General features: G+C 39.3%; 1 protein-coding gene across 1 annotated transcript in view; it reads left to right on the forward strand.

Annotated features, from left to right (window-relative positions):
* The first annotated feature begins 8,832 nt into the window (after window positions 1–8,832).
* Window positions 8,833–26,031, forward strand: part of LOC121709021 (deoxynucleoside triphosphate triphosphohydrolase SAMHD1-like) — a 69,399-nt gene continuing 52,200 nt past the window's right edge. The window contains exons 1-3 of the mRNA XM_042092029.1: window positions 8,833–8,871; window positions 19,274–19,390; window positions 19,778–19,901. Of these exons, the coding sequence (XP_041947963.1) occupies window positions 19,843–19,901 (59 nt within the window). The 5' untranslated portion in view covers window positions 8,833–8,871; window positions 19,274–19,390; window positions 19,778–19,842. The remainder of the gene's footprint in view (window positions 8,872–19,273; window positions 19,391–19,777; window positions 19,902–26,031) is intronic.

The following is a 26,031-nucleotide window of genomic DNA, read 5'->3' on the forward strand; positions in this document are numbered from 1 at the left end:
AGGCCTATTTGTGTGGATTTGTGTGACTTTCATGTGAAGAACGTCTCAAAAACACGTAACTTTGGAAAGCGAAGAATGCATGTGCTGGTGATCCACAAATGCAGAATCACATTTCACAAATGAAATTTTCGGTTTTACAAATGGCATTTTATTTACAAATGCACATCTATATTTGTAAAAATCAATATACGAGTTACAAATATGATTTTTTTTATTTGTAGATATCAAAACACACATGCAAATCAAGAAATATTTGTGGATCCCCCTCTGCGCATATACAAATATTATTGAGACAAATGTAGCTCCATACTCCTCTACGCAAATCAAAACGTGTCTTGTGCAAGAACTGTTCATGCAGACTACAACTGGCGTGGTGTAGCCTACACAACTTTGTTCAAAATTGATGCATTCAAGTTAACTTTGCAAAGTTAGTGTTATAGCCTACTTATCACAACGTTGTCAATCGCAAACGCTAATTTATTTAAAATTCATGATTTAACGCCTCTCTATACCAGTCCCAAAGTCTCGGTCGCGACCCACGGGTGGGTCGCAGGAGATTGTTTTTGGGTCGCCAGCACAATTGATGTTGTGTTATAGGCCTAACTGATACCATTGTCATTTGATGACAGGAAAGCTAACAGTTTTCTATTAGGACGTAGTTTGTTAACTACCACAGTCACGGTTTTGTCATAAAAGCTCATGAAACTGGCGCATGAAACTGGGGGACGAACGGATCGCAGAGGGGGAGCCAGAGCATGGATATCTACCTCTCAAAATGAAACCGTTCTGTGGGGCGCCTGCCACGTAGCCTACCTCGCCGTTGCAAACTGCAAAGGACATGAATCCGCCTATTTGCACTAACATTAACAGATACCAGCTCCTCAACTTTACCGATTAAAATCTAGTGATCGTGCTGTCAACTAAAGCAGACATTCATAGACCGGACATAAGGACATTCAATTTGCATGTAGATAGTTTCGATTGTAGATGCAATCTTTAAAGTTAATATCAACCTCCTCACATTCTAATTTCTGATTTAAAATACACAACAGTGCATTATATTAGGCTACAATTTAAATGGACATTTTAAACACTATTTCTCTCATTTTCTACCTCGCTAACTCCAAAGTAAGGGGTGCATATTATTCCGGCTATTGCGCAAAAGCCTCTTGTTCTGATATAACGACTATACAATATAATATAATACAACAATACAATATAACAACTTGAGTTATTTGCTGTTTACATCGGAATTGACGTCCACAGTGTTATGGACCCATTTGTCTGCAATGCAACGTAGCCTAAAACATTTTTTTAGAAATACAGGAACAGCTTACTATGATGACGAATGCGCCACATGCCAGGCCATCCTTAAAACACTGCCAGGCCATCCTTAAAAATATTTTTGTTTGCCGTAACCCGACCGACCCTGTCAATTTAGAACCGACCCAAATATTTATTTTTTTCCCCTTTTAGTCCGACCGACTTGCCGGTGATAAACTTGCGTTAAGACCGACCGATTTTTTTTTTACTCTAAACAACCAATACAAATACAATACTATTTATTTTAGTAGGCCCAAAATAAATTGCCTACATACAAACGTAGGCTCTCTTAAATAAAACCCTGTGGCGTCATCTCTACACCATTGGTTTACGCATGTCACACTATGGCCTATAAGCTTCGTTTCATTCACACTCTCGACTCAACAATGGCACGAAGCTCTGGAAGAACTGTGCCCAGATCTTTTCCCATTCTTTCTCCCCTCTAGTCTAACGGTGACCGTGTTGAAGAATTGAAATTGGTTGTGGTCTATTCAGCATTTCTCAAAATATGGGCTTAACCCAGATGCGAACTCTTGGACAGGGGACTGATAACTGCTGCGTAACCGCGGCTGTCATTAGCCGGCCTTAACGCACTGCGCCACAGAATTGACGGCGTGGGTGAATAGGGATAAATAACAATAGAGTACACAACTGTTTCACCAGCACATTTAAATGACTTGACTAAAACCGTGCATAACTGGAGGTACACCTGTTATCTGAGCAGTCTGTATGTCCTCATTTTGCGAATGCAAGGACGATATGAGTCTGTTGCATAGATGTCCGAGTCACGCATACTGTTTGAAAACCATTGGCTCGTAATCACAATAATTTAACACACGACAGTTGGATACTTCATCATGTTCCCATGCCTACATTTTGGTGAGTAGCTTAGAGATCGTTAAAACAATAAAGTATGGCTCTCCGTTTGGGACATCGAAAACTTATATTTTTAATAGGGTAGACTACCGTCGGAGATGCTGACTTGCAAAGGCCTCGGGATAACACTTTATCTCCACTATCATCAGTCAATGCCTCCTTGATCAAAGTGGGGAATGAAAGAAAAAGTTTGAGAACCACTGGCTTAACAAGTTACCTGCAGTACAGAACACACAGAATATTGCAACAGAAAGTTGCCTTTATAATCAACTACTATTTGTTCCAACAGCATTCAAACAAAGCCTTATAAAAGTGGAAAAAAAATATTCCATAAGAAGTAAAATAAAATACTGTTACTGTAGTAACTGTATCCCAAGCTTCAGCTCCCCACGTCTGTGACAGGCAGACGTGACACCGCTAAATTCTCAGCTTGTTTATACCCCACACCGCTAGGCCCATCACTGTGGGGTGCGGTAGCCTAGCCTACTCTCTGGGATTTAAGTCAAGCATATAACCATACAAATGTTTCAAAATGAGTAATTTCGGCTTTGTCTGAACTGGCCATTGTAGGCTACGTATAAAAATAAACAAGTAGGCCTATTCTCTATCCAATGATATCGGCAAATGTTTGTTTTCCAAAGTAAGAATTTCACTTCACCATGCACCTTCGACAATGAATAGCTCATTACACTTATGTTAATGTTGAACGTAGGCCTAACTGGTATCATTACAAACATTATTCTGTGTCCTAAAAACTGGCATTTTATGGCATTGTGTCATGTAAGGTTGCAAAATCTAGAGAAATGTGTGAGGTGGTCAGCGGGGGACAATTGAGACACACATTGGATTGTGTTATTACTTGAACATTCCACACTATCCACAGCTGTGGTATCGGGGGCAGGAGGATCACTGTTAGCGCAGGCTTTATATAAAATTCTTCAACAGAAGGCCTGCCTCGAATGCAGGCTTGCCCACAATAAAGGCCTGTGGTTTGCAAGTAGGTTAAATAACAGACCCGCCACAATGTGCGGTATGATGATTTTTTACGAGCAAGATGTTTTTGGTGCCCTGCATGTTCTTAAATAACAATGATAATCAGTAGCCTAATATTCGACTATTATTTTGTGTAAATGGGCTATGCATTGGGTTAGACACCAGGGGCCATATTCACAAAGCCTTTTATCTTACCACTAGGAGTAGGCTACTCCTAAATAGCAATAAAAGATTTTAGCTATAGGAGTTTCTCTTATTAGTTATTCACAAAGCCTTTCAGACCTACTCTTAGTAAGGGAAAATGACAACTCCTGAACAGATTCTGGAGCTGAGCGCTCTAGAATCTTTGACTAACAGTCTAAGAGTGAGTGAGTCTTCGTTGCTATGGATGACGTTATTACTCATGCACGAGCTTGACTGAAGTGACCACCTTGATTGGCTGATGATTGTAACGTGGGAATAATTCCAAACACCTCCCTTATGATGAGTGGCAGGTGACAGGTCTTAGAATGCGTGCGCTACACAAGGGCGGAAGATGATGAATAACTGAATAAAAAGGCCTAGCCTAAATGAATCAAGAGTAAGGCAAAACAAATAGCCTAGTAGCCTAATGAAACATACGGATTGATGTAGTATCTTATTAAATTAATCTGTTACTATGCCTATGCCTACGTTTGCAAAAGGGAACATTTTAATTTGATTCACAATAATGTTACATTTAATTTACATGTTGACAATGAGTAGCCTAGTTTTGGTTGTTGTTGGTGGCGTTATTGCATGTTAGTTATGCCTACAATGCAAAATTGCTTCCTCACGATTGGAAGCTCCTGTAGCCGCATAGGATTTCAAAACAGGCGAAATGCCACAAAACCAGTTTGTGAATAGGTCTGTGAGTTAGGAGTCCTCGACTTCTTTTAAACTGTCACAGCTGGTGGGAAGGTATGATTTGTTGGGGTCAGGGCCGGATTAACTGGGCACAAATGTCTGATGGCCCCCCTGCCCCCCAGTCAACGTGAATCGGTCAGTTAATAGGCCTTTATCGTGAAGATTTGTCTTGCCATCTAAGGCACGGGCGCATCTGTGAGGCCAAGCCTCACCAAGGCCGTTTGTTTACATCTAACATTACATTTAATTAAACTGCTTATAGGCTATGCCGAAATAGTTTTCAACATTTTGAATATTAGTGTCGGGTGAATTAGGAAATGTTCTCAAAGTAGCCTTATGGCTGAAAGCTGCTTGGGATCCCCCCCCCTGTCAAGCAATATAACCATACAAACGCGCGCACTCATTGTTTCAAAAGGAGTAGCCTAATTTCGGCTTTGTCAGAACTGAGCTGTGGACGACACGGCACGGCATGCCCAATTGAAAATAAATTAACGCAACGCAACACAACACAGACCCCGCTTCTCTCGCGTCAGTCATTGACATGAATGAAACACAGAACCCGCTTCTCTCACGCTTCGTAAAACACTGAAAGTTAATATTTTGTCACTATAACATACAGCTGTCCTTTGTCAAATGTGTTATGTTCCAAGTAGCCTAGTGCGTAATTCTGCTTCATAAAGTTGAACAAATACATTTGCTTATTTCACAGAAAAATATAAATAGCCAGTTAGGGTAGTGCAGAGTTGGTAAGTTATAGGCCAACTTGGAGTAAACATACAAACAGGGGAAATTCTTTCTCTAGTAGCTGAGTAGCCTCAGGTGCGCACATAGACATAAGGCCGAACATGCAAGCGCCAATGAATCGTGCCCTCACCACAATTACGCCGTTAAACTTAAATAGGTTAACATCACTCTAAGTTCGCCTTCAAGCAAGGAAAACGATGATTTGAAGACATCTGTTTCGTTGGAAGGGCAATGGGTAGCAACAGGGCAACACAGAGACAGGCCCGATGGCAGGGCTGTTATGAGAGTATAAAAATATGGGATATTCTACGGGTAAACATTAAAACGGCAAGACAGCGGGGGGAAGTTAAAATATGTGAGAAACACGGAAAAAGTTGGCATGCATTGTTTCGGTCCCCGTGCACAGGGATTATTTCTCATATTATTAATCACATATGATTATTTGTGCTCACGGGAAAGATTGATTTAAGAACGTCACAGTGTGTGGCTGTGGCGCAAAGCAGCGCGGGCAGAAGACAGCAACAATTGGCAGGGGAGGGTCATGTCTTTTTTAAAGCCTGTGTTGCAGGTTAAACACCACTGTTGATTAATGGGTACATAAAGCACTCAATATATGTATATCATTTTAAAAATGTCTCCAAATGGTGTTAAATGCCAGTTTTTGTTGTTTTTAGCATTAGCGGGTTTTTTGTACGCAATTCGGTGATGACGTCACTTTGGGGACTACTTGATCTGCGCTTCATTCATTTCAATGCATTTCAATGGACATCGCGGTTACACTTTCAACATAAAGTTTGTATATTTACACTTCGAATTTCGTCACAGCATTTATATCACAGCTACCCTATGATCTACCGATGGTAATAACGGTGCCTGATATCAATTTAGTATTTTTTCTGAATTTCGGGAGGTCTCGTTTTGGAGGGTATATGTTTTACATTCATTCCTATGGGAAACGGTCGCGGTTACACTTTCAACATAAAGTTTGTATATTTACACTTCGAATTTCGTTACAGCATTTATATGACAACGACCCTATGGTCTAACAAAGATAACAATGTCTTCCGATTTTAGTTTAATGCAATTTTCTGAATTTGAGAGGCCTCGTTATGAGGCTATAATGCACCTATTCAGTTCAATGTATTATGCTTATAACATTACGACACTTTTTTTGTTACTGTCAGTGAACAGCACCGAATGAAAGTCAACATGTTCTTTATATCTAGTGATAGTGATCATGTCGTTAGTTCAGATAAGTAGGGTACCGGGCAAACTTAGTCAGAAGATCAGAATATGAAGCATCATGATAGCTAGCTGGGCTAACTTTTTAGTCCCACCTGTGAGCCACCCCAGTTACTTAGCTTCTAGCCGCCGCCGATTAGGCTGGTCGTGTCTTCAGCATGAATATTTTCGATAACTACTGCTCGTGATTGATTGCCATTGACATCGTCAGGGTACGGCTTACCAAAGAGGGAGATAATATGGGCAAGTCGCAGTTTTGCAGGTGCTTGTGTGGGCTGTGCCGTCCCGATGGAAACTGTGGTGGAGAGTTGCAGTAACTAGGGAAGCGAGTGCATTTTGGCCGCTGGTCGAGGAGCTCCCCAATTCTGTCGGAGGGTCATTGAACAATTTCTAGCAGGCAAGGGAGGGTCATGCAACTTTTGACTGAAGCACTCAAAATTCCTACGGTGGCCCCTTCAATAAATAACGAACAGTCCCTAGATTGCTGCTGGACTATATGTCTTGGTTCATGTCTGTTAACAACTCATTGCCGTCAAACGCGTAGCCTATCTCGCGGTTGCATCCATTACAAACAAACATGCAATGTGAACGTCTGGGATTGGGAAGAGCACTAAATGCTCTACTGCAGGGGTCTCAAACTCAAATGAGCTGGGGGCCAATTCTGCCAACGTCATCTGATTTGAGGGCCGGCTATTTCTGTAAATGTGTGCTAGCAACCTTAGCTTATAAATAAAATAATAAAATAAATATTAATACAAATTATAAAACAAATGAAAAGCATAAAAACAGGTATGTGTGTGTTTCACACCAAATAAAAATATTTTCCTCTCATAACTTTTTTAAACTTGGCAAACTATAGGCGTCAGGGTTAAGAAAGCAACACCATTGGATTTTTATATCAAAATTTCAAAAGGCCATGGCTTGAAAGTGGTCAGAGATAAAGTCCTACTGTAAATGTAAAAATCTTTGAGTAAAACAAAAGTTTATGAAGGGGGTAAATTTACCCATCTAATTTGCCACTGGATGGCAAGCACCTCAAATTATGCACCTTTCAGTAAATACTGGATGAACATATTTGAGCAGGTTTACTTTCCTTTTTTCATATTACCCACATAACAAATTAACAGGAAAACACCTACGATGTATACCAACACCTAAGATGTATATGGTTTCTAAACCACAAGGCCTACAATAAAGTATTCTGGTCAAATCAGTTCCTATCGCGGGTAATCTGAGTACCCAGAAGTTTGCATCATATTGCTGGTGACTTTGTAGTTTAGAGCCCTATTTCTACTATTTCTACTAGGGTGTTTGAGACCCCTGCTCTACTGAATAAGCACAAAGTCAAACCTTTAAATGAAAAACACTCTTTAATAATCAAAAAAATAAACCGCTAATGAAGTAAACTTGTGACCATCAAAAATCGTTTATCGCCTGTAACTCCGTGATAACAGGACATAACAGGAAGGCATTTGGCTGAGCAACGGAGGTTAATATGCTCTATATTTTGTCCAAATGATGTCTGTCTATCATCGTTGCACTCGGAGAAAACCAGAATGTTTAATTTCTCCTGCGTTTCTTCTACGGCTGCAAACGGGATTCACTCGCAGTTAACCAAATATTTCTTTATTAGGACAGGGCAGGCATATTTCTGGCTATTAAATTATTTCTAAACCAGTCTGCTAAAGTCTGTAGTGAAGTCTGTGTAGGGTTTTCCAGGCTCCATTTCTTTTTACGAGACACCCTGCTCACTTGAGTCATCTATCGGTTGTTTGGCTTGTTGCAGCGTCGTTGCAGCGTCACTGGAGAAATACAAATTAAAGTCGCATGATCCCGCGTGAGGTCACGTGCGAATCTCGAGGGAAGCTGGCCAATTTTAAGTAATGCCCACTGTACCATACATAGATCAACCATCAACCATAGAGAGCTACATACCGCATTGTCTGTCGAGTTCTATTAGGTGGCATACGTGAACACTGCCGCCATATTGCTAGGAGCAAACACCTTACTGTCTATATGTTACACTTGCCGGCAATCAGAGATTTCCAATCAGAGACACCTGTCTGATTTCCAATCAGAGACACATGGTTCTGCATTGGCCTCCAGTGATTGTTGCCCCCCCACATGATGGCGGTGCTATATACGTACAGTATGTTCTGGAGCCCAAAGCGGTATCTAGCTTTCTAATATCTATGGTTTAGACTCTCAATATAGATGATTCTTTATAAGTTCACCATGAACACACACAACTGTAGGTTAACCAATACGGAGTTCATTGAACTAATTTGTAACCGGTGTTTTGGAACTGACTGCTCGGGTTCAGTCATCACAGGTTCAGACAACCTAGACTTTTTCTCAGTGTTTGTTAAACCTCCTTTCTGGAATATCCCCTGGAAGCAAGCCCGGATATACCCTGCCCACAATAATTGAGAGCTGGATATTCAGCCAAACACATCCCAGTTAAGTTCGGTTTGGGCCAATCAGGCTAACAGTGGAGCAGTCATCTACATCACCCAAAATCGCTGCTACTGTAGTGAGATGTTTAGATTCTGACACCCAGCGCCCTTTAAAAGACATGTAGAAATGGCAATTAAGGCATATCCTCAAATGTTATGGGTGGGGTAAATTCGGGCTGGCATTTAGGCTACACAAGGCTACTTTCCCTGTCTTAGAATAGATATTCACAGATTTAATTTCACTTTCTCTTTGAGTTTCACTGTGACTGATTCACTGACTAAATGTTAGTTGATGTGATTTGTTGCAGAGCTACACTGAAGTCTGAACTAGCATCTGAACTACTATACTGCGGTAAGTCATGATAACACAGCACTTTTTAAAGAATTGTGTAGCGAAGGGAGAAAGCAGTGATCCAACCCGGCCTCGAAGACGGGTCTCTAAACATGCAGCTCAACTGCAACGCCAAAGAGCCAGGCTCATTGGTATGGCAGTCAGAGCGCATACTCAACTGTAGTGACGGCACTCCATCACACTGCCCTCCCTTTTGGGAAGCGTGGCCATGCACTTCACCTACACTGATGTCCCTCACTATTCATTGCCCCTTCAGCATCATTTAGCCAGGACAGCATAGACTTCCTGAAACATACATCCTCATTTATACATAAGCAGCATAAAGACATTTCTCAAGTCTGACAAACGTTTTTCTGGAGTCGCATCTGTGTTTTTTCATTAATTATTCATTTACTGATTCTTGAGATAAGGGACAAAACCAATTTTTAAGTCTTCAATATTTTTTAAAATCCTACTTAATTCAAAATTGTTACGTGTAAACAAACATGTGGGGCACCATCCTTGTGTTCAAACTTCCCGTTGAGCAGTTCATTCATTGTGATACATTAAGATAGCAGAGTCCTATCAATTTGACTGGCATCATGTTAACCTGACTCTCGCCAGATGAATTTCGTTCCGCCTAGCTCCACTCATCCATCTGGTATCGATCCATTGGAGTGGTGCTTCAGAAGGCTGGGCCTTATTAAAAAATCCTTGCATAAGATTGTATAAGCCACTTGTCCGTCATCTATTGACGTGCTACTTCAACCACTCACATCGAAGCCAACCTGTGATGCTGAGAAGAGTCTCAGAGTCACTTCTACGCTACGTCACATCTATGAAACTCCCGCCCTGCGTCCTGATTGTATGATAGAGCCAATCTCGTACTGAAATCACTCTCAGAACAATCACTCAACAGAACCGATCCCAGATGGATGTGAGTAGAGCTAGGCGGAACGAAATTCATCTGGCGAGAGTCAGGTTAATCATATGTTATGGGTGTAAAGAATTAAGATGTCCACACAAGTCTTAGACTTCAATGAATACTTTGTATTGTTAAGCAAACGTGCAGGTAACATACAGGCAAGTGTTAAACTTAACTCTCCAAATCAACATGGGTCTTACGTTAGGGATGCAACGTGCGTAGGGCTGTAGCAGAATGCCCTTAAAGGTATACAGTATGGCCACATTTACATGGGCACATTATATGACAATGGGAATCGGTCATCCTAAAGTTACAAACGTTTATTTAGGAATTTGGTGACTTAATGTTTTGTTAATTATGTTTAGACGTACTGTGCTGAGAATGGCCAGTCTGTCTCTAAAACATATCTCCATATGATACGGGAGGCCACCGCTGCATATCGTCTACCCTGGTTCATGCCTTTGTCTCCTCCAAACTGGACTACTGTAACACACTTCTCATTGGGATCCCTAGCAAGAGTCTGCAGAGGCTTCAGTACATCCGAAACTCTGCAGCTAGGATCCTGATGAGAGTGCGGAAACATGAGCACATTACCTCCATTCTCCACTCACTCCACTGGCTTCCAACTACTCACCAATGCATCCATGGACATGCCCCCTCCCCCAAAGAAATGATCAACCCACAAAACACAACACGCTCCCTCCGCTCAACTCACTCAAACCTCCTCCACATACCCAGAACCAGACTCAGGACCAGTGTTGGGAACGTTACTTTAAAAAAGTAATTAGTTATAGTTACTCACTACTTGTTCCAAAAAGTAGTTAGTAGCTGAATTACTCTATGATAAGAGTAACTCGTTACCAGGGAAAGTAACTATTTGCGTTACTGTTAAAAGAAAGTTGCTATATGTCAAAGAATATGTGAAAGAATTTGGATTTTTTTAGCAGTTTTGAGCAGCCAGTTGAAATGAGTAGAACAGAGAGGTGTTAGGCTACATAACTTTCGATATTAATTAGATAGATAGATAGTTAGATAGATAGATAGAGATACTTTATTGATCCCCAAGGGGAAATTCAAGATATTGCACATCGACAGACCTACGGTTGACTTCAGCCTGTGTCATAGGTTTTTGTTGTGTGACAGAAAGATCTAGCTTTTGCTGCTTGGAAGACTTTGCTCCGAGTCCTTATTTGCTAGTGGATGGTGAGCCATCATCTGTGGTGGAGGTATCTGTGTTTTTGGCCACTAGCTTTAGATGCGTGTGTGAGATGCTTCATTAAATTAGAATTGCTTACAACGGATGTCGACAAAGTCTTCGCTCCGTACACATTACATGCACGTTCTTGCCTTTGACCACAATGAATTTGAAGTAGTGCTTATATCTCCACCTTGAAAATGCCAACTTTTCATCGGATTGCTCCTGACCTCTGCTGTTTCGTTGAATCTCTATTTTAGCTGTTGCGTGTGTGAGTGGCGCGTGTGCTGGCAAGTGTGTAAAAACACTGGCTCTGATTGGCTATTCATGAATCATGACTCTGCCTTAGCCAATCATAATCGCTTACGTCGTTAACCCATCTCCTCACTAGCTGTGAGCCAGGGGTGCGTTCGGATTACACAGTTTATTCAATCAATGCATAGTAAGTAACGCACCGCATTTAACGTCCAGTAATGATAATGCCGTTGTAACTACGGGAAAAGTAACTAGAAAAGCATTTCCTGAAGGAAATACAGTGCATGAAAATGCAAAAATATTATATAAAATATCATAAAGAGTAAAAACAAACTATATTGGTTGCTAGATAGATTAGGTTTAATATAGTTGGAATGACTGAACAGTTAAATAGGTGGATAGTTTAAATGGTTAAATTATTTAGGTAGATAGTTGACGATAACTGACAGTTAGAATGTCTCTAATGTTTGCTAACAGTTATGCTAACTATGTTAACAAAGATAATAATGCTAACAAAGTTACTTAACTTAGTTAATTTAGCTAATGTTTTCTAGCATTTTTTAAATGTTAACAATGTTAATGCTAACTATGTTAACAATGCTAACTATGCTAACCATGTGACTTAGCTAATCATTTTTAGTAGTTATGCTAACTAGCATGCTAACAATGTTAAAATGTTAACTATGCTAACCATGTGACTTAGTTAACCTAGCTAATCATTTTTAGTAGTTATGCTAACTATGCTAACTAGCATGCTAACTATGCTAACCATGTGACTTAGCTAACTTAGCTAATCATTTTAGTAGTTATGCTAACTATGCTAACCATGTTACTTAGCTAACTTAGCTAATCATTGTTTAGCATTTATGCTAACTAGCATGCTAACAATGTTAAAATGTTAACTATGCTAACCATGTGACTTAGTTAACCTAGCTAATCATTTTTAGTAGTTATGCTAACTATGCTAACTAGCATGCTAACTATGCTAACCATGTGACTTAGCTAACTTAGCTAATCATTTTAGTAGTTATGCTAACTATGCTAACCATGTTACTTAGCTAATCATTTTTAGCAGTTTTGTTAAAAATGCTAACAATATTAATGATGCTAACATGTTAACCATGCTAACTAGCTACAGTGGGTAAGAGTCATAGTTGATGACAAGAAACAGTTACAATGGCTGAACAGTTAAAAAGTTCAGTAGTTTAAAGGGTTAAATTGTTTAACAGTGAAATATTGTAGTGAGGACTTATTTTGAAACAGTTTTTGGCAGAGGAAGCAGTTGAACAGGATGTGTAGTCTTAAATAGGGCCAGTTTGTATGCTTAAATACTAAATTAAGTTACAAAGCTGAAAAATACAAAGCCCACATGTCCTAAGTAAGACCTACGCGTCAATGTTTGAATGAAGTTTCTACGTTAAACGGTTGAAGCTGCATTAACTGCGTTAGAAGAAGAAAAATAATAAGAACTAGAAAAGCATTTCCTGAAGGAAATACAGTGCATGAAAATGCAAAAATATGATGTAAAATATCATACAGAGTAAAAACAAACTATATTGGTTGCTAGGTAGATGAGGTTTAATATAGTTGGAATGACTGAACAGTTAAATAAGTGGATAGTTTAAATTGTTAAATTATGTAGGTAGATAGTTGACGATAACTGACACTTGGAATGGCTCTAATGTTTGCTAGCAGTTATGCTAACTATGTTAACAAAGATAATAATGTTAACCAAGTTACTATGCTAACTAGCATGCTAACAATGTTAAAATGCTAAGTATGCTAACCATGTGACTTAGCTAACTTAGCTAATCATTTTTAGCAGCTATGCTAACTATGCTAACTAGCATGCTAACTATGCTAACCATGTTACTTAGCTAACTTAGTTAATTTTTTTTAGCAGTTATGTTAACTATGCTAACTAACATGCTAACTATGCTAAGTATGCTAACATGCTAACCATGTTACTTAGCTGACTTAGCTAATCATTTTAAGCAGTTTTGCCAAAATGCTAACTAGCATGCTAACTATGCTAACCATATTACTTAGCTAATTATTTTTAGCAGTTTTGCTAAAAATGCTAAATAGCATGTTAACATGCTAGCATGCTAACTATGTTAACCACGTTACTTAGCTAACTTAGCTAATCATTTTTAGCAGTTTTGTTAAAAATGCTAACTAGCATGCTAACATGCTAACCATGTTACTTAGCTAACTAGCTACAGTGGGTAGGAGTCATAGTTGATGATAAGTAACAGTTACAATGGCTGAACAGTTAAAAAGTTCAGTAGTTTAAAGGGTTAAATTGTTTAACAGTGAAATATTGTAGTGAGGACTTTTATTTTGAAACAGTTTTTGGCAGAGGAAGCAGTTGGATAGGGTGTGTAGTCTTAATAGGGCCAGTTTGTATGCTTAAAGCCTGAGAATGGCAGTTGGGCCAGGTGGCCTGAACACCTGCCATAGGATTCTAATTGCTTAACGGCCGTATTGTGATGTCATAATCATAATGTTAAGTCAATGGGGAAATTCTGATAGTTTTTAATTAATAGTTTAAAAAGTATAAAAGTTACAAAGTTGAAAAATACATAGCCCAAATGTCCTAAGTAAGACCTACGTAACAAAGTTTGAATGAAGTTTCTACGTTTAACGGTTGAAGCTGCATTAAACGCGTTAGAAGAAGAAACAGAAGAATAAGAAGAAGCCTAAGAAGCCTAGGAAGAACAGTACAGTGCATTTTCATGCACTGTAATAAGAAGAAGTCTAGGAAGAACAGTACAGTGCATTTTCATGCACTGTAAATAGAAAATGTAATTCCAGGGAATTACGAGTGCATGAAAATGCAAAAATGGCTGCTGAATGAAATATTGTTGAATATTGTCTAAAATATAATCTAAGTAAAAAGATGGAGGTCAGATAGTGAAAAAAGCTGGCGGGGAGCCATAATTGATGACAGCTTACAGTTGGAATGGCCGAACAGTTAAATAGTTTAAATAGTTAAATTATTTTATAGCAAATTATTGTATTGAGGACTTATTTTGAAGTTGAAGTTGTGGGCAGAGGAAACAGTTGGCAGGAGTCATAGTTGATGACAACTGACAGTTTGAAAGGCTGAACAGTTAAATAGTTGGATAGTTAAAATGGTTAAATTATTTAAAATGGAATTATTGTAGTGAGGAGTTTTACTTTGAAACAGTTGTGGGCAGAGGAAACAGTTGACGGGAGTCAAAGTTGATGACAACTGACTGTTGCTAGAGTAGTTATGGTGGTTGCTATTCTGGTTGCTAAGTTAATGTTGGTTGCTAGGTTTTAACTGTGAATGTGGTTGCTAGGCTGTTGCTAGGGTACTTGAAGTCGTTTCTAGGTTGTTGCTAGGGTGTCCATGGTAGCTACTATCAGAAATAAAGGAGTTACTACAGTGGTTTGCTAGTATAATCATGTTGGTTGCTATGGAAACTGACATAGATGCTTAATTTCAATGGTTGCTAAATTGGTTGCTAGGTAGGTGGTGGTTTAATATAGTAGGCTAGAGGCATAGTTGATGATAACTGACAGTTGGAATAGATGAAAAGTTAAATAGTTAGATAGTTTAAATTCTTATTTAATTATTTAAATTATTTAATAGGGAATTATTGTAGTGGAGACTTTTATTTTGAAACAGTTGTGGGCAGAGGAAGCAGTTAAATAGGATCTGTAGTCTTAATAGAGCCAGATTGTATGCTTAAAGCCTGAGACAGACAGTTGCTGAAAGTGGCCGGAACACTTGGCATAGGATTCTAAGTGCCCTACTGTGATGTCATAATCGCCAATGTTAAGTCTATGGGGAAATTTTTAGTAGTTTTTAATTAATAGTTCAAAAAGTATAAATGTTACAAAGTTGAAAAATACATAGCTGAAGTCACCTAAGTAAGACCTACGCACAAGGGCGTCGTAGTAGGGGGACAAGTGGGAATAAATTACCCGGGCCCCAAGTGGGGGGAGGGCCCCTAAGGAGTTGAATTTTATTTTCCTTAATAATAAATAATTTCCTTAATTTAAACATCTTAATAAATGTTATTAACTAATATAGATGCAAATATTTTGGGTAAATGCATCAGTTGATTGATGTATTAAATTGTGTCCAAGCCAACATTGTTTGAGGGCAGGTACCCTCTCCCTTGCATGAAATGGTTCAGTCCGCCTTCCCCAGCTAGGCGCATTTTTGAAGTAACGTTCATTCTGCCGAAGCGGCAATGCAGACGGTCACGGTGTGAAGATGTCTAAGTCTAAGAAAGCTAAATCCGGTTCCCAGAAAAGAAAAGAGGCAAGAAATGGAGAAAAAAAGAAATGAGGGAAAACAAGTGTTAACAGCCTTCTTTCCCAAGACTAATAAGATTATTTTCTGTTATACAGTACATATAAGAGTTGTTAGATTAATTCAATGTGTAATTAGATAGTAGTTAGTTGTGAACCTCATGCTTACAGCCGGTGGTTGGTTGGTGGGGGGGGGGCATGGCCACCACTTGTGCATAGGGCCCAGAATTTGGTGCTACGCCCCTGCCTACGCAACACAGTTTGAACGAAGTTTCTACTTCAAACGGTTGAATCTGAATTAAACGCACAAATACGTAGAAGAAAAATAATAATAAGAAATCGGATAACAGTAGAGTGCATTTTCATGCACTCTAATAAGCATAAGAATAAGAAGCCTAGGAAGAACAGTACAGTGCATTTTCATTAGTTAGATTACCCCGTTACTAAAAAAATAACATTGTTACCGAACGCCGTTCTTTTAAACGGCGTTATTCCAAACACTGCTCAGGACCATGGGAGATAGGGCCTTCTGTGCTGCTGCCCCACGTCTGTGGAATGCCCTCCCTGACACCTTGAGGGCACCACAATCCACTAACTGTTAAAAAAGGTCTTAAGACATTTCTTTTTAGCAATGCTTTTGGTCCCCTTAGATGTTTTTTAAAACCTTTTCTTTTTCTTTTTCCTTAAACTGATCATCTTTTTTGTTTTTAACCTGTACCACTTTGAGATCTATGCTGAAAAGTGCATTATAAATAAAATGTATTATTGTTATTATTATTACCCAATTTGTAGAGGTTTGTTTTTATTTAGATCCCCATTAGCTTTTGCAAAGCAGCAGGTGAATAGCCTTGGGTGGCAAAGTATAATTTTGCCATCTGACCTCCTGATGGCATTTTTCGTTTCCTCCCAAGTTAGCCTCTCCATCTTCTTCTGCCATGTTATGACTAACTAGCCAGAACTAGACAACTGGAAGACTGAGCACAAGGCAGAAGAAAATACATTTCTAAAATGGGCGTGGCGGTATAAGGTGAATCAGATCTACTCAGATCTACTACTATTTACTCAATCAAATACAAGTACAAAAACCTTCATCTTAAAGGAATTATCCGGAGTAAAATGCACTTCAGATCAATTTACGGATGATTGGGAGTACATACGTTGAGTTGACATCAAAATCATGTAATTCGGATGTGTTTTGAGAAAGTTTGATTTTACCGTTTTTAGTCAAAACTCGTTAGCCTGGAAGGTACCTTTCCGGAAATGTTGCTGCTGCAGCTGCCATCGTTAGGGGAAAATCCGTAGGAGTCGATTGCCGAGTGTGGAATAACACGCTCTGGAAATTCACAATTTTGTCGCCCTTTTTTTTTTTTTTAAAACATAGTCCAGTATTTCTTTCGAAATGGAAATGAAGTTGTATGCAACAGCAAACCCTAGCTTACTAACAGGTTGGAATTTTGAAATGTCACGTGACGTGACGTGACAATCGACTCCTACGGACTTTCCCCTAACGATGGCAGCTGCAGCAGCAACATTTCCGGAAAGGTACTGGCTTGATGAAATTCATTCTGGACTCTCTATCCGACCACATAAAGACCTCGGGATACTTCGGTTTGGCTTTAGGGACCCTCTACTCACTACCACGTAAGTGTAATGTTGTTTGGAACTGTAGAAGAGGTATAAAAATAGCGTTTTGTAGCGGCAAAATGATATGCCCGGGTCACTTCCAGACTAACCTGGAAAAAGTGCATTTTACTCCGGATAATTCCTTTAAGGTGTTGACAAACAGCTGATAAAAGATTTCAAGGAACTTTTTTCTGTCCTATATGAGCTTGGAATACAAATTTGCATGAATGGTCTGCTCCCAGCGCAGGGAAGCTTTTTTTTTTACAAGACTATTCAGTTCAAACACCTTGCTCGCAAAACATGCTTTTCAGGTGGATTGAACTTTATTGACAATTTTAACCTTTTCTGGATTCCCATAGAATATTTCAGACCAAGTAGCACAGAATTCAGTTGGATTGGGGCCAAAATCTTAACTGCAAGCTATCGTCTCTCTCTGCACCACCCAGCATTTTTTCTGCCGACCTTGAGCCGACCCTCTGATAAGCGCTCAGTAGCCATACAGACGGAACAAGACATCAATTGGTCGAATCGATTTTTGTCAGGTTTTTTTCTTCCCCCAACACGGGGTGACCCTAAGGAGAACGATTTTGAGGTTAAAAATGGCCTGATTTCTCCTTTAAGCTTATTTATACACCTGATAGATATTTGATTTAATTGACTGACAGTTTTCCAATGGCCTCTTCTAACTTCATTAGCTTATAATTACGGTTTGTGGTTGTTATACATTACATAGAGTTTTTGAGAGCACTTTTTAACTCTGTCAGCTTAAACATTGACACCGTCAGATGTAAAACCCGACTGAGTTGACAAAAGTATATGTTTTTTCTATCTTAACCATGCCTTGTACATTGGAACCATTTAGTTTTTTATTCAGTAGCAAGCTGTCTCTATAACCTGAACAAAAATGTATTTAACATTCAACATTTATTCCAAAATTCTAAACAGTGTCATATTTGGAAGACAGTGTTGACACACATCAATTGCGACGGCGAAATTGGAAACTTACGAGACCATGTGTCCTACAGTTGCATCCACCGTTAGGAATTAGTGAAAGGGGGTACCTGGGGTTATTGCTGATTTATTCTGGGTTACAACATAATTTGACGAAGTTGACATGAAGTGGTTTTTATGTATAATTGTGAAGTAAAGTTCACTTCATGTATTATGTGACATTTTATCTAATCACCCAATTCATTTGATAAATTTGTAGAAGCCACATAATGTTTTTCCACCTCCACAGAACCTCAGTCAATGAGGGGAAGATGCAAGCTGTAAGCTATGTATGGGTCATTGGTTGTAAAATTAGCCTGGTTGTAAAGGTTGCTACACCTGGAGACAATCTCCTCTTAAAATGACTAGCTTGCTAGAGAAAGAGAGAGTTGATATTAATTATATGCCGGCAAATGGCGGGCTGTAGAATGTTGTTAGGGCTTGACCCAGGGCTTAAAGTGAAAAAAAAAAGCCTGACCCTGAACACGAATGGGGATGTGTTGGGAGGTCGTACATAGAGCCAATGTAGACACACTAGCAGACGGCAATCTATAGGCCCAGAGCAGTTCAATTTCCTATATTGTAATACCTTTGGCCAATATTGTAGGCCATCAGTCATTGGGGCCAAGGGGTGAAGCCTTGTAGGCAACCACCAACAGTTTTTCTGCCTATTATTAGGGGTCCAAGCTGAAAATTGTCCAAGCAGAAAAGCTATGGGAACCACTGGATTTAATCTAGAATGCCTGAATATGCCACACACCACAGTATGTAATCACAATGTAATGCATCTGTAATTTGTGCTGTTGTGTTGAATAAGTAGAAAATAAATTAATAAATTATGTAACCTATTTAACTCTTTATTTTCTTTATCATAGCCTATTTGTGATATTTGTCTTTAGTTGTGTAAATAACAGATATGGAAATATGAGGGGAGCAATGTGCTACGTCTTCAGTGGAAGCAGTACAGATGTGAAAAAGAAAAGATTCTGGTACCAACACATACGTCCCATAGCCTACAGCAACGATTAAATACTCCCACAAGTCACAACACATAGACAGAGTTAGTCGGGTTGCCAAGTAGGAAAGCTGCTACCCTACTTGGCAACAGCACAGTTCCACTAATTAATTTCATTATTTACCAACAGCCAGCAAAGCTATAGTAGGAGACCCTAAAGAATGGACGTGGGGTACTGAGGACATCCGCACATATTTAAAGGAAAAACTGGACCATTTCTCTGAATGGGATGACAAAGTGTTCGGAGGTACAAATTTCTACATTCTGTTTCTTGAAGTCACCGAGTACTGTCAGTACGGGTAAGAAAAGGAAAAAAGTCTGTTTTTCGGAGCTTGAACTGCTGCAGCCAACAGCTAAAGCAACCAGGCAGCTACAGCGCTGCAGTCTGGGGGCATGAACATGGGGGCTCATGAACATGCCCCCAGAGTGTAGCACCATAGCTGCCAGAAACCTGCCATTCAAAGAGCAAAACCCCACACTAAACCACATGGTGTGATGACAATGCAGAAACCGTGACGGCACTTGTAAAAACGATGTAAACTAATTACCCATGATAACTATAATGTGTCATCCAGTAATATATTGGGGCTTCACAAACTTTTGGAGTCATAACGATTGATATATAAATCAACAGATTCAAAGCTGGAGATTGAGGTGAAGAGATGGAATACTGGTAAACAAGAGGTGAAATTGCAATATATGGATACGCCTTTTACAATGGATACATTTAGAGAGAATCTCCACCAAAAAGGAATAGGGTAAGTACGGATTTACACAATATATAGACAGTGAATTAAGGAACTGATTGAACTGGTTAAACTGTTCAAACTGGTTCATGGAACAAAAAACTTAATGGTTGTCATTCACAGAACTGGGCCCAGTTTCCCGATAACGACAGAGACACGCTCTTAAGAGGGTTTTCTACGATTCATCTTACGATCGTTCGTTTGGTTTTTACGACTGTTTCCCGAACATGCTCGTAGCGTGAACGCGCGTGCACTGCTCCTAAGATGCTCTTAAGGGGAGCTGTCCACGTTAATAGTTCTGAAATATCCTTTAATTTGACAGTGATGTCAGGTGACACAGCTATAGGCCTACCATTTAAACTTCACATCAATACGAAAATAGAAACACTTTGACATCGGCATATAAGCATCCCAAGTAGGTTATATACCACACACAGACATAAATAATTGTAATTATTTTAAGATTAGATTGTTGCACCATGCAATAATTTCACGGTGTCACTTAAGAACACATTTGAAGATAAGAAAGAAGTCGAGTAAGAAAGTGAGGAAATGTGTAGGCCTAGGCTTAGATTTTGATGCAGTACAGACTAAACCACACAGTGGCGGTTCTAGGATTTTTCTGAGACAGGGGCCACATCATACACTGAGGGGCCAAGAACCGGTCAACGTCCATACACAGAAAATCCCTTGTTCAGTAAGGCAGAGGCACGTAGTCTACGTGATATGCAGGACTATACGCTGTATACCCACTTAAAAAGCATCACCATCTCAGTATACCCACTTAAAACAGACAAGGATAGGTATTATTATTTGGGGTTGATCACAGTATACCCACTACAGCTAACTAGACTACACCACAGCAGTAGGTGCATACATTTCACCAGTCTTACCATGTTCAAATACTTGAATGCTAAATGCTAAAAAACAAAAAAGCCAATACAATTCTTAACAATTTCCCCATTTATTTATAATGCGCATTGAAAACACAATATACAACTAAAATACCAGTTTAGGAGAGGTTGCACAGAACCATCTGCTCTAGAATGGGAAATGTCTGGAGAGAAGAAAATTAAACATGTTTGAGTAACTTAATTGTTATTAACTTTCATAACCCACTGTCAGCCTGGCGTTTCTAAAATGAATGACAAAATATGCTCAGTGTAGTGGAAATAGGAAATAGCACCTTCCGCGATAAAACGATAGCGATATGTATCGCAATAGACATGTAATCGATATCAATAAAAATGCGTTCGATCGAACATTCGATAATTAAAAGCAACACACACCTCCCGCCTTACGTTGTCCATAAATAAATAGGCTAAATATATCTTGCATTGTAGCTAGTATGTGCAACTCTACCAGAGTAGACAATAGAAGTAGGCCTACCTCAACACAGACTCTCAATGAGTCCTTGCCCCGTGCGCGCGCTCTCTCTCTCTCTCTCTCTCTCTAGGTGCATCCCTCCTCAGCATGCACATGTAATCCGAACATTCACAATCTTGCAAGACGACTGAATTGCTATTAAATCCGGTTAGCATCATTAGCACGCTGCACGAATTTGTTCAAACTGTTGCATTCAAATTGACTGCTAAATTCTAATCAACTCAATCCCGAAGACTCAAACGGGCCTGTCCCAAGGAGAAAAAGTATTCATTTGAAACTTAAACACACGTGGGTTAACTGAACAGTCTAACCAGTAGACTTACTATGATAAACTAGCAAATTACTTTGTTTACAATATTTCCAGGCTTCAACCAGTGCTGCTCATTCAGACTTATGTGCACAATTATTTATTTAAGTGTTTTTCATGATTGTGTTGCTATTTCTTTACCCTGTTTGCTTTGATTGATAACTGAGGTGATTCAAATCAGAGGAAGGTCAAGTTTAAAATAAAAGTGTTTAAATGTAACTTTTTTCTCTTCTGGTCCTTATCTGAAATAGATAAAATAAAAATCAATAATTATCGATATCGACTGATATGAAATACTTATATCGTGATACAGTTTTCAGCCATATCGCCCAGCCCTAATTCTGCATGTCGTCTGGCAAAAATCATATAAAGCTTGATTGAATAGAGTAGAAAATGTAACCAATTTATCTCAATGAAACTCTCCTTGTCCTAACACTTTGAGACAGAATTCATGCGAAGCCCATGAATCAAATAAACTCAGAATAGTGGTTAATAACTTTGCAATGATGGCTCACATTAACTCTACAAAATTGTAGGGTTAGCTATTAGGCATGTATTCTCTTGTTCATGTTAGCAGCTGCCAAACTTTTTCCTCAAGCAAAAAAAATCGAACGTTATTTACATTTGGTAAGGTGCACTAGCGCATGTAATATTATTAATTTCGGACCCCAAACAAACAAGATGTCCATTTCTCTGCATTTCATATAACACCATTTCAAACACTTCATACATTACATGTACCTTTCCATACATAAAATCTATCAGTATGCATGCTAACAATGAATAACGTTAAGTTAATGTTAACAGTTCACTTCACTGACTAAGTCAGTTAACAGTTCACTGCAAGCTTGCTGCTGCTTCGTAATATAATTGACAAACTTAACATATTGTGACAGCAACAAATAAACAAACGTCCCTTTCACATAATGATGATAACCAACATAGAGATTTGTGACTCACCAAGAAACTTCTGTGGAGGATGAAACGCTGCCATCGGTTCTTCACGTTAGAATTCTAGCTGATACTTTCATTAGCCAAATGTATCGGTTCTTCACGTTAGCTGATACTTCCGTTAGCCAAATGTATCGTTTCTTCACATTAGCAGAGACATTTCTGGTTAGCCAAATGTATTCTTTAGTATGATTTAGACCCCTGTTTACACGAAGGGAAAGCGCAGATATTCCCCTGCGGTTTGGCCTCTCGTTTACACCAAAACCCCGTTTTTATCACAGAAAACGATTATTTCTAAAACCTCCGGCCAAAGTGGAGATTTCTGATAACGCCGGTTATGTGCTGCCGTGTCAACAGGGATAAACGGCGTTTTAGCTTCTTAAACGTCACATTATGCGCCAGAAAATCCTTAACGTCATGTGAGCGCCTGATGTTTACAGTTTCTTTGGCTACTGATCAGGATTATCATGGATGCTGATATGGTGCTACTAATTTTTACTTTTGTGCAAACGCTTCTGGCCTGTTTGCATTTGCAACAACTGCTCTACATGGAGGAGCAGAGGCGAAGGATCGCACGGAGGTCAGCATTTTTACTGCTCGTGTTAGTCGTTGGTGTCGATTCTGAGGATTTTGATTGGCCAGCATGGCTTTATTCCTTTCCCTACACTGCCACCCATAGGTTTGGCATAGTTATTATGGCGCTCAACAGCGTATTTATGCGGGTTGATGTAAATGACAAGTTTTTTGAAAACAATGTTGTGTGCACGATGTTATTATTGAAAACGGAGGGGAAAAAATATTTGTTTCTCTAAATACCTGGCTATGTGTAAACGTGGCCTTAGCTTTCAAGCTTTATAGGTGCATTACTGCCACCAGTTAATTGAATTGCATCTCTGATCGTCGTTCTCAACAAGTTTGACACTTATTGATGATTGACGGTACAGGGGCCAATGGAATTTCAGATGGGGCCCGGGCCCCTGTGGCCCCACCCCTAGAACCGCCCCTGAAACCACATGTTGCTTTCTCTGCTTTTTACCTCATAGGCCTAATAAAATATAGCCTTCACTTAGCAAAGATAATGTCAAACTATTCTGGCAACGTCTCGTTTGATTGCATTTTTGTCCGCTTTTCATCACATTATTATGACCATTAAATGTAGGCTATGCTATTTTGCATGCTAAAATCTGATTCATCACAGGTAAACACAATAAAGAATGGGAACGTAAATTGGATTATGTATTCTAAGTTGTAATTCCTCTGTATGTCCTGTTGGTGATCTCAGTGAGAAGTACTGTTAAGACGCTCTTAGAGGGTAACGAGAACTCTGGAGCACTCGTAGATCCACGAGTGTTTTCACGACACTCTTAAGCTACGATGGTTTCGGGAAACAGTCGGCAAATCTTAAGACGTTCGTAAGAGGGACTTTACGACGCTCTTAGGCTTAAGATGCTTTCAGGAAACTGGGCCCTGGTTAAGATGTTTGCGAACACTGGCAACACTATTATATGTGTAAGGCCCAATCCCATTTCTCTGTCTTACCCTTAGCCCTTGTCAGATTGTATATAATAATAATAATAATAATAATAATAATAATAAACACCTTCATGGCTCCTACAAAAGGTTTAAGTACTTAATGGGGATATACAGGGCTTTTTATGCCTCGACTAAGTTGATGTTTCATATAAACAACAATTCATGTTCATAGAAACAACAAGGTCACTAAAACATAATATATTTCATACCTATGTTGCAGCATGTAGGCTAATGTTAGCAGCATTATAATGACATTCTAATGTCTGAAAGGCTAATGATTAGCTAGCCTATCGGCTACCTGAAAAGTTAAGTGTTCAAACTAGCATTTACAGTGTTCTATTTGATGGTGTATAGAGTGGTGAAGTCCCACCCCTTCTACTTCCGGTCCATGGGACCTATCTTTCAAAAAATTATGAACGAGAGTTAATGGAGAGATAACAATTATTTTTTGGTCCAGTTTGAATTGTGCCACAAATTTCACATATGATGTGTGTGAATTTAAAAGATAATTTTTCACGTCAAGAAAGTACTTTTGTTCGATAGACTTCAAAAGTTATGTTGGTTTTGTGCGAATCCACTCAGTGGACTACATCTCGTCTCGAACGATGTACGTCACCAACGTAATGAAACGATAAGAGCTGTTATGCTAGTTAACGGTTGCATCTTGCTGCCTGCTATGTCACTTAACAGTATGTAATGTACAGTCTATGGACGAATACAACTTACCTGATGTGTTTAATCCTCTGACTCATGGTATTTTCTTCGGCAAGGAAAGCCCAATTAAGACCTGTTGCTGGTATGCTTGTACAATCTAGTGTGGCTGTGAATGAGCTAACGTCACTAGCGCGACTGATGGGTTTGTAGTCGTTGGAATTACGATCTTTCACAATGTTGTAATTCAATAGTTACGAAACAAACTGCAAATGTCTTTACATGAAAAATTGTCTTTAAAATTGACAAACATCATATGGGCACACTTCAAGGCACAAGTCAACCGGGACCAGAAAATAATTTCTTTTTCGCCATAGACTGCCGTTCAAATTTTTTTGAAAGATAGGTCCCATGGAGGCAAACGGAAGGGGCGGGACTTCACCACTCTATCGGCCCTGGCTAAGTTTGTGTGATATATAAACCACAATCCTTGTTGATACAAGTACCAATGTTCGTCTAGAAAGTTTTTATTCACATTAAGATTTTCACCATAGGCAGTAAAAGACTCCGCCATCTTTGTCAATAATTTTCGCTGATAAAGTTTCAAACTATGACCTTAACGGCCTTTCCACCAATCAGAGGCATCACTGTGGGATTGTGGGATTGTTCAGGATTGTGGGTAATGAAGTACTTATCCAAGACATTGCGAATAAAAGACATTTATCTCAAAACGAGGTTAGTGCCCCGTGAACTTTTGGCGTCTATATGAGCATACACAATCGCTTAGTACAGCCGTAGCTGGTTTTGAGTCTACCATGTGCAGTTAAGTTTTAATGGCTTGTACCCGAATTGTCAATGGAGAAATTGCATTGAATTCTTACTTCCGGAAACTCCTGTGGGCGGGACTGTGATGCCCCTTGCATGTGACGTCACGTTTTGTTCACGCCACAGCAAAATAGCCTAGTAGAACAAGAACACAAATCAAATCAATGGGTTGTAATTGGACATATCGCACAGCTAGGAGATTATAGTGAGATTTAACCGTAGTAATGCCCTTCCACGACGGTTGGTTTATTGTTTGGAATACAACAACGTCCCATGTTCTTGCATAGATATATTTTGGTTTGTTTTCTTTGTGTTTCGGGAGTATTTCAACCACAATTGCATGCTTATCTCGTCCGTGTATGAAGCACAGCAGCGGTTGCTATAGCAACCATAGACTCTGAACAGGACGGCAGATTACAAGCATTTAGGCAAAGTCTTTGGCAAGATCTGAATGTAAACAGATAATACCGTTCAAGGTTTTTTTTATTT

This window comes from Alosa sapidissima, chromosome 5 (genome assembly GCF_018492685.1).
Source record: "Alosa sapidissima isolate fAloSap1 chromosome 5, fAloSap1.pri, whole genome shotgun sequence".
In the NCBI taxonomy this organism is placed as follows: Eukaryota; Metazoa; Chordata; class Actinopteri; order Clupeiformes; family Clupeidae; genus Alosa; species Alosa sapidissima.